This window comes from Adelges cooleyi, unplaced genomic scaffold, assembly GCF_023614345.1.
Source record: "Adelges cooleyi isolate 19-005CV unplaced genomic scaffold, UGA_ACOO_1.1 ACOO_flye_CR_arks_rails_tigmint_CR_PRNA_30, whole genome shotgun sequence".
Lineage (NCBI taxonomy): Eukaryota > Metazoa > Arthropoda > Insecta > Hemiptera > Adelgidae > Adelges > Adelges cooleyi.
In genome coordinates, this window is record NW_026095971.1 from 12,888,451 (window position 1) to 12,898,887 (window position 10,437).

A 10,437-nucleotide genomic window follows, 5' to 3' on the forward strand; every position below is an offset into this window, starting at 1 on the left:
AGGACGCCATTCCCCTAATTTCTAAGGAGTAAATTATGGGCAATTTTTCGTAAAGTCTTAATTTAAAGCTTGTTTATTGTGTATACTTATTTATATGGTAATGATGATTCTTTATTGGTTGTTACTTTTTTGTCAGACTATCACAGTATTTTCTATAGGATAAATAACATCTATAAGAAGCTGTATCTGTGTCATAGCGTTTTTATTTTTTTATCAAGACTTATTATAACTTTAAATAAACAAATGAAAAAAAAACAATCTTTACGAATGAATAACATGAGTTGTGTACCTAGTTATCGACAAATTAAAAACGCTACGACACAGTTAATGTTCTTCTCTATGTACTGTAAAACTTTTGTAACTCTACTACGAGTACAGCCAAAACCTAACTTAATCTAAAATTGTCCTCCAACAACAAATCAACGGTTTTGCAGCCAAAATATGGGTGGTGTGGCATCCTCCTAATTTTTTTAAATTCCAATGTTTCAATAGTGCACGGCCAATAGATTTTTAAACTCTAAATTGATACCTATGAGATAAAAAACTACTTAACTTAATAATTAGTAATATAAGTTTTTTTTTATGGAAATAAGAACTATTTGACATCCTCCCATCACGCCCATACGTTTTTTAATATTAATTAATTACCATATTAGTTAATTAATGAATTTTTTAATATTTTATTAGCAGTGGGGTGTTTAAAACACCTCTAGCCCCTAGGACATGCAAATAACGGTTAATATTATGTGATATAAAACGTAAACCCTAATTAGCAATATATTATTAAAAAAATAATAAAAACAAAAACAAATAGAATAATGTATTATGCGAAGTATAACGGTAAATTTTTAATCGATACTAAGCGAATAATATTGTTGGAATAAATCACACAGTATAAGTGGATTATGGAATACAATAAAAAAAATTGTATAAAATATAATTTAATAGGTGGCATTTTTTTTTTGTCATAGTGGTATTATATTGAAACCACCCTTTAAATGTTTTTTTTGGGGGTTGTGAATTATAGAATCTTATTGAAACCACCATCAAAATAATTTGAAAAAATAAAAACAAAATTAATGTGTGACTCAATAGGGTTAAACAATAACTTGCCGAATCGTATAGTTTAAATGTATTCAGTCATGCAGTTTTCATTCAAATGATTATTTGATAGTTCGCATAAACTCAATATAGTCAAAAGTATTCAGTTGCGCCCATCACTAAACACGAATGACGGCGGGCGGCCGCTGAAAGGCAAATTTCTCAATAGAAAAGATTTTTTTATCATAGTTTGTGCCCGTTATCACATATTATTCTGTGGTTTTACCATATCAGTCTTATCTCTTATAACTTCCACAACTTAAAAGTCTCAAATTTTGAATTAATTAAAATAAAGTAAAGTAACGTAGTTGTATAAACAGTTTTTGTTTTATAAAACTAAAGTATTTAAATATATTTTTGTTATTACAATGATTTCCTCTGGCTTTAGTGGTGCTTTAAAGTTAACAGATTTAGATGATTTTATAACGCCCTCGCTGGTAAGTTATTTCCCATGTTATATGAAGTATTTAATTGTATAACATAAACCTACAAATTAAATTTGAGCATACAATATATATATTTTTACAGGAATGTATAAAGCCAGTACAGTTTGAAAAATCGATTGGTACAGGTGCTAAAATCAAGATTGGAGAAGATGGGTCTTATACACAAGAGACTATAGTAATAAACGATTTATAGTACTTATTTTTGGTTTTTGAAGCATAATTTTTCTCTTTTTTTTTTGTTTTTCTTTAATAAAAAAAAAGTTTGAATTCATGTTTTTGAGAAAATTGTATATGTTATAGCCGCATTCTAGATTTACCTAAATGTCATAATTTTTAAGTTGAAAAATATGTACATTGTTTGGGTGTTTTTCATGATTTTAAAGGGGTAAGGGAGAATTTTTTACATTCTTGGCCCTGTATAGTACTATTGGGTACGATTTCTGATCCATAAACTTGGTACATGAAGAAATCAGTTTAGAGATTTAAAAGATATCAATAGTCTAGACTCAAATAATTAAAATTAAATAAAACTGATCATTGTAAAAACAATACATTCTCAGCTCCGTAATATTTTTCTACTATGTGTGTGATATTATTAACAAATAGTTTGTTTAATTTTAGAGTGGCAAAGTTGAAAAATTGAAGCAAGTAGAAATTTCATTAACAGACTGTTTAGCTTGCAGTGGTTGTATAACTTCAGCTGAAACTGTACTTATTCAACAACAAAGCACAGATGAGATGATGCGAGTTTTCAATGAACAACATGTACATATTTTGGTATTACAATTTTAGATTTATATTACCTGTACTAATAATGTGCTATATTTATTTTCTTAAATAACTAAATAATACAATATTATAATTGTATGACCATAGGATGAAATTAATAGAAAATTCATTGTAGTGTCATTATCCATCCAAGCTTGCATTTCATTTGCTGTTAGTAAAAAATTATCTGTTCAAGAGTCCACGTTGAAGTTATGTGGTATGATATACTTATTGAAGTAATTAATGTAAATTGAGTTTAAACTCAAGAACTTGGCCATTAAGAAGCAAATGTTAATTTTTATTATGTCAAGTTAAAATTATGTAGTTCTAATTTCTTAGAAAATATTTTTGCTGCTTGAATAATGGCCAAGTTAATGAGATTCTACTGTAATGTATTTTTATATTATACAGCAATACTTACAATTATGGGGGTCATGGTGAGAGCCTGCACGTGGCGTCCCCCACATAGCGATATAACCCAGACTAGGATATATCGCTAACTAATCTCACCACCACCGGGCGAATAAAGATGCTTACCAACAAAGCATCTATTTTATAGCCTGGACACGATAAGAAGAAGACTTACAATTACAATTATTGTTTATAATTAAAATTTATCAATAATTATTACTTTGCTATTTTATTTTAAGGATATTTCAAAAAATTGGGAGCAAACCTAGTATTTGATCTAAAGTTAGCTGAAGACTTGGCATTAATAGAATCGCAGAATGAATTTGTGGAAAGATATCAATCAGCTAAATGTCTGAAATCGAATAAAATACTACCTATGTTAGCATCATCATGCCCAGGTAAATGTTACTTTGACAAAAACTGGTTAGACTACTAAACATGTAACTTTAAACTCTACATATTGTATACAAATATGGTACACTTAGAATAAAAAGTTATGAAGAATTAGTCAAACATTCAAAATAAAGCCAAATTGAAAATTAAAAGTTAAAAGCTCATTTGCCTAAAGTGGCAATAAGTAAGAATGGCCTTTGTCCCCAAGTGAATAATATACTATATTATTTAAACTAATATTTAGTTATTTGATAGAAATTGTACTTCCCCTACATCAAGTATGACATGTAAAATCATCAATTATGTTCTTTAAATTTTAGACGGCGCAAACAATTTTATTTTCATCTAAATAACAAATGATTTAGTAGTGTAGTTATAAAGAAAGACAATGTGTGTACTCACTTTTCTATATACACATGTATTCATAACAAAAAATGCAAACCCTAAGCCCTAAGGCTACATCACTGATAATATTTTGTATAATTTAACTACATTTTCTAGGGAACAATAAGGTTTTGTTTATACATTTATTTTAATACTAACGCATTGTTTTATTATTTTTAGGTTGGGTATGTTATGCAGAAAAGACTCATGGTAATTTTATTCTACCCTACATTAGCCGTGTAAAATCACCTCAACAAATCATGGGTACACTCATAAAAAATTACATTTCAAAATTAAAGAATAAGTTGAAAAAAGATATATACCATATAACAGTTATGCCATGTTTTGACAAAAAATTGGAAGCATCTAGAGATCAATTTTTTGATGTAGATTCTCAGACTAAAGATGTTGACTGTGTAGTCACATCAAGTAAGTATAAACAAATTATAAAATAATCCGATATGTAAACGTGAAATGAGGTAAAATTTGTCATATTTGGTTTAGGAATACTGAATGAATTGCTCATATTATTAGAATATTCAAATTTGGTAAACATAAATAATAAATTTAATTATCTACATATTTGCAATCGTAGCATAAAGCGAACTCGGTACTAAAAGTATAATGTTCAGTTCCTGTACCACTATGAAAGAGATGTGCCATGTACTAGCTTTGCTTATTTAAAAGAGGAAAACATTAAGTTTTATTTCAATTTCATACACGAATTATACATTAATAATATTTGATTTATTTTCATATTATTATTTTAGTTGAGTTGGAAGCTTTAATGGTTAAGGAAAATATACATTTTGAAGATATTAGTTGTGAAGAGTTTGATATAATGATAGAAACAGATTTAAATTGTAATTCCCAATTGTCAACAAATACAGGATCTGGATCTGGTGGATATGCCCATAATATTTTTCGCCACGCTGCTCTCCAACTATTTAACATCAATGTTGAAAAAATTGTGTTCAAACCTCTTAGGTGATTTTAATAGAAGTTATACTGCCCATTACCATCTAGTATTATGATAGTGGTTCAAGAATAATGTGTTATTTATTCTCAACAGGAATTTCGATATGAAAGAAGCCATACTGGAAGTCAATGGAACTGTTCTTTTACGTTTTGCGATTGCCAATGGTTTTAGAAATATTCAAAATCTAGTACAAAAATTAAAAAGCAAAAGATGTCCTTATGATTATGTAGAAGTAATGGCATGTCCATCAGGTAAACTTGATAAAACTAATAAGCTAGGAAAAAAAATTTACTAAATAAGTGTAATATAATATATAGTTACAATGTTCATTACTTAAGGTAGGTTATTTGAGCAGCGAGAGTAAATTTACCTTATGAGTTTTACTATTAAAATTTAAAAAAAAAACATGGCGCTTTATATGTATGAGTTTTATAAAAAAATGTATAATATGATTTTTTCTAGGATGTCTTAATGGTGGTGCTCAAGTAAAACAAATAGAACTAAAGCCAAACAGAGAATTCATTAACAAATTGGAACATATTTATGATGATTTGCCTAAAACCTTTCCAGCAGACAGTATCAATGTAAAACATCTGTACACAAATTGGTTAAATGAGAATAACAAAAATGAGTATTTATGTACAACTTACAGAGAAATAAAAAAAATTGATCAACCATTAAATATTAAATGGTAGACTAATGCAACCTATAAAATTGTTTCTGTATTATAAATATTGATAAAGTTAGCTAATTATATATTTTTTTTGTGTGCATCATTCTTGTTTCTGTTAACCGTCCGTTGTATTACTTTAAATCACAAAAATAAGCTCAAGATTCCTTTTTTATTTTGCAATGTGTAATGTTTATAATTAAGTTGTATTATTTTATGAAGATGTCTTTAACAACGATAAAACCTTAATAATTGATTGTTCTATCTACAAAATTATCATAATATCATACAATATTAATACTTACTCGTAATTTTATTATGTATAAAATTTCGAAAAACAATGTTTAAATTAAACCATCGATATAATTTCTCAGATATTCAAAACCGCTAATAAAAAAAGTATAAAGGCAGTTTTATCATTCTGATAATCTCTTAAAAATAATAGTAATTAAATAATTAAATAATTAAAAAATGGTTCAGTAACTAAAAAAAACAATAAGATTAATTAGAAATAAAATATATGATAAAACTTTATGCAAATTGTGTTATCTTAAGATATCAAAAATAACGCTTTAAATAAAACAATTTTTATGTTTACATATTTTTTTTTAGAATTAAATAATTGTTATTTGTTTTTATTATGTAGTTATTATTTTCATTATGTCATTATAAAATTTTTATTATAAAAATCTCAGAAATCATCTATAATTATTAGTTGCAGACCTTTAGTAACAGTACAATACACAACACATTGGGTATTTTATAAATGTATATTGTCAATTACTATATTCGATCACTAAGCATATATCCTGTATCCATGTAAGAAAGCCTATAATATTAGTATAACTAATTAATATACTAATTTATAAACTTAACATGTAGCAACTATGCATAGGTACTTGTATGCCTCATATCTACAATAGATCTATTTTTTTTTTAAAGAAATATATATATATAATATGTAGTTAAAAATTACATTTAACCTTAACATGATGCCACTGCGATTCCTTGCTGAATTTATGCTGGAAAAATAAAAACACATCTGACACTCGTAAAGTGCAATTATTACAATTTTTTAAATAGGTTATTTTTATATTTAACCACACAGTAAAAAATGTAAAATAAATTTGCGGTTAAACCTTTAGGTTCTAAGTTGAAAGTTCTAACATATAATGCAACCGTAATATAATGTAACAGTAAATATACTGTTTTCAAGTATATTTACTATTTCTGCATTAGAAAAGTATGTATTAATAAAATATATTAAAAACAAAAAAATCATGTACAAATGCAGAAAGTTATTTTTCAAGTTTGATCCAATTTTCAAATAGCTAAAATCAAAGTAAGTTATTTTACTTTTTCTAGTAATGTTGACATGCTTTTTATAAATCTGAATAAACTAATCTAATGAATATTTAAAAGTCATCCAAAATTGTTTCCTCGTTCTGAAGTGACGTAGTTTGACAATAGATAATTGAGAAAGTTGTATGTTATGCCTTATTACACATTTAAAAAATTAAAAGGTTTAGGGGTCATTCCATGCCAAATCAACTAATGCGTGTGCGAGTGGATTTTTGAAATATCTCAAATTTACATATCCTATGCAGATAGTTCCATAAAATCAGAAAAGTGTAGAAAACAATTTTTTTTGGTCTTAGGCGATGCTATATTCCGGAAATTTGTTGTGAAAACAAATTAAGTTCATGATCACCTCACTTTATGAATAATTATGATATCGCAATTGAACTTTTACTAAACAATTTTAATTTAAGTGTTCTTTTTCATAATATACTAGACAATTTTTTTTTAAAAATATTTAAGTACTTAAAAACTGAAAAACTAATTCAAAGTTTTATGAATTTCATTCAATTTTTTTACTGACTTAAGATCAAAATTTCAAAACTTTTTTTATTCTGATACATCATACTATACTTGTTTGATTCATAACTTTTTTCTTATGTATAAGTAACCTTAAAGTTTGGCATTTTACTAAAAAGTGATATATTTAAGAGCCTATAACTTTTTATCACATGAACTAAAATTTTTGAAATTTTTACAGGACTTACTTATATGTATGTAGAACATTTGGTAAAAGTTTTGTAATGGAGACCATTCTTTTACTAGAAGCTGTGAGACTTTCAATTTCTCAAATTTCGTATTGTAGGACTATAATGAGAAATAATTTAAAACGTGGTTAATTATTTGGAAATATTTAAAAATTTTGCTCTTATATATAGCAATCATTGGTTTGCAAAATAAAGATGGAATGTAAGAAAAATATTTAAGTGGAAATTGGAATTTGAGGAGAAATTACGCTTTTCTAAAAAGTTATATTAAAAAACAGAAAATGGACTCTGTCTTGAAGTTTCTTTAATCTTTGGCATCGGTCTGTAGAATTTTTGATGTTAGGATTAGGAAAACAAAAACGGAAATAAAAGTCACCTTAACAACAGTTGAGTTATTACTTATTAAGCAAACGAATACATTCTAATAATCTATGAGATATGAGGTATGACAAATTGTGCAGTTCCCGTTTGCTCTTAAGTCATAATTGTACTGTGTCTCAGCTTCTAGGGTCTTTAAATATACTTTGTTATATTATAAATTACTATATAAATGTTATTATAATATTAAATAATGGTCAAATATTTTAATTTCATGAAGAAAAATTAAACCTAGAGTTAAATTACTATATTTTTAATACAGAATTACTGTCAATGCCAGGAAAGGGGAAATGTTTGTAATAATCCCCCCGGGCTCCGGAGATATAATTTTCATAGTAGGTCAATGAACTCTAAGCCACAGCAGGAGATCCTAAACTCGCCACCGTAAAAATGCAAAACGCATTATTTTCCTTCTTCGCTTGTACCATACTTATACAATACTAACACTTGTAATAATAATATACCTATTACATGGACTAATGTTGTACATATATAATTGATTACCTATTTGGTTTAAAATACTTCAGCAGCAGACAGATCCTATTGTAATAAGAATTTTGTAACGTCTATGGAAATGCATATAAATTGTTTAATAACTATCTGAAACGTTTAAGACTATTTCTTTCGCAAAAATAAATATTAGACTAAACAAGGACTAATATTAAACAAATCATACAAATTAAATCGACGTGCTAAAACTCAATGCACACATTAGCTCAGGCGCGGATCCAGCTTGTGTTAACGGGAGGGGCGGTTTAGTAATGCACTTATAAGATATATATATATATATATATATATATACAACGTATCCAATAAGACATTAGGACCTATTGAAGTATTGAACCCTGCGGTCAATATGAACGGCACGGGTTGTGCAGCTAGCGATAGGTACAAGATAATATTTGTAGACCAAACAATATAAAATCAGATTCTATTTTTGACAAAAAAAAAAGAAGACACATGGCAGTCCTCGGCCGCCGGTGTGAATATTAGTCTGCGTTCACTCTGATAGAGATTTTATTTGTAATATTACATAAAATTGATTTATGAACAATAAAAAACAAAAGTTTTGCCCCAAAATTAAAATAGCAAATACTATGATACAGCCAACGGGGGGGCGGCCGCCCCTACCGCCCCCCCCCCCTGAATCCGCGCCTGCATTAGCTATACCTAGGTACTGCTAGGCTAGCTGCTACAGCGTGGATATGCTTGTCGTCAATATTATAATTATTCATTGATAATTGAGTATTGATATATTATACCTATTATGACAAAAAAAAACAAGGTAGGTCAGTAACTCGTAATAATGATTGAAGAATTGCTGACGGCTTTCACGAGCTGACGTGTATTTCTAACGGTACTAAACTGGTATCTCATTCTGATAGTTAAAAATTCAAGTTTGCGTAGGTACATACCCCTAGTTTTAATTTGTGTGGTTTGTTGGAAGTGGTTTTGTTGTAGCTTTGCATAATGTGAAAAATAAAAACTTTATAAAAAGCAAACGGGACATTAGCCTTACTTGCATTAGCCATTAAGCTACAGGTAAATACATTAATGACCGTTTTTAAGAATGTGTGTCCAATTAGTTTAATTTAATTTATTTGATAACAAAGAAGAAACGTATTACATAATAAAACTAATAATAAGTGAAGTTAATTTGGTTTTTAAATTTTATATTTATTAGACTATACCTACTGTACCTAAATGCATTACATTTGTGGTCCAAACATTTGTATCCCAAGAATTATGTACATACATAGATTTTCATTTATTTAACAATAACATTACAATACAAAAAAAAATAACACAAAAGTTGTACATACTATATAAATATTACTCACTTAAGACTACCTACTTCTTCATCTTCGCCTTACATTCCCAATTACACGGGGTCGGCAACCCTAGTCCTACACCTCCATAGAGCTCATCTCCTACATCTCATTCAATCACTCCAGTCTCCAGCTATCCTCATATCACTCTCTATTTCGCCTATCCACCTTTTCTTCAGTCTTCCTATTTCTCTCTTTCCCTCTACATTCATCTTCAAACAACTCTCACTGCCTCTGCCTCATCTTTTTTCATAACATAACAAGAACCATCTCAACTTATTCTCTCTCATTTTCCCCACAATTGATGCAACTCTCTAGGAGTCTAGCTCCCCCTAATGTATTAATTTCTTATTCTATCCTCCCTAGTCACTCTATTCGTCCATCTTAGCATTCTCATCTCCGCTTCACACATCCTCTGTTTAATTTTCTTGTCTACTGCCCAACATTCCGACCCATATAAGTTATAACATTGCTGGCCTCACTACCGTTCTATAAAATTTACATTTCAATTTTATAGACATCTTCCTGTCACACAAAACGTCTGACGCTCCTCTCTAATTCATCCATTCACAATTTATTCTATTTTTCACATCCTCCTCAAAAAACCACCGTTTTCTGTACTACCGATCCTAAGTACATAAGCCTATCAACCTCACATATTTCATCATCATCCATCTGCATTACCTGTCTTGTCCTATAACTTTCTCCAAAATCAAACACGATTGTCTCCGTTTTACTCCTACTAATCCTCAGTCCTTTCCCTTCCAGTGCTTCTCTTTACTCTTAAAGTCTTATATCCAATTTTTCCGGACTTCTCCGCCATTGCTACGTCATCCGCAATTATCATACACCATGGCATTTCCCCCTGTCTATCTTTCGTAATCTTGTCTATTACTAAAGAGAACAAAAGGACTCAACGCTAACATTAACACTAAAATTTCTTCACTCTTGTACTTGCACCTTCATACATTTCCTCTATTATTTTACACACACCCTCAGCACTCCTTTTTTT

The 10,437-nt window shown here is 28.6% G+C and overlaps 1 protein-coding gene across 1 annotated transcript; it reads left to right on the plus strand.

Moving 5' to 3' along the window:
* Positions 1–1,330: 1,330 nt before the first annotated feature.
* On the plus strand, positions 1,331–5,468 carry LOC126838567 (probable cytosolic Fe-S cluster assembly factor AGAP009023). Its single transcript, XM_050573082.1, has 9 exons — positions 1,331–1,538; positions 1,630–1,722; positions 2,169–2,324; positions 2,424–2,532; positions 2,966–3,124; positions 3,684–3,932; positions 4,274–4,490; positions 4,576–4,733; positions 4,945–5,468. The coding sequence occupies exons 1-9, from the start codon at positions 1,470–1,472 to the stop codon at positions 5,175–5,177; spliced, it is 1,443 nt and encodes a 480-aa protein (XP_050429039.1). The 5' UTR covers positions 1,331–1,469; the 3' UTR covers positions 5,178–5,468.
* The last annotated feature ends 4,969 nt before the right edge of the window (positions 5,469–10,437 follow it).

Excerpts from the sequence above, each read along its gene's own strand:
- LOC126838567 (XM_050573082.1), top strand. The coding sequence starts at position 1,470 with ATGATTTCCTCTGGCTTTAGTGGTGCTTTAAAGTTAACAGATTTAGAT. Across the intron at positions 3,933-4,273 it reads TGACTGTGTAGTCACATCAA|TTGAGTTGGAAGCTTTAATG; the intron begins GTAAGTATAAAC and ends TTATTATTTTAG. Across the intron at positions 4,734-4,944 it reads AGTAATGGCATGTCCATCAG|GATGTCTTAATGGTGGTGCT; the intron begins GTAAACTTGATA and ends GATTTTTTCTAG.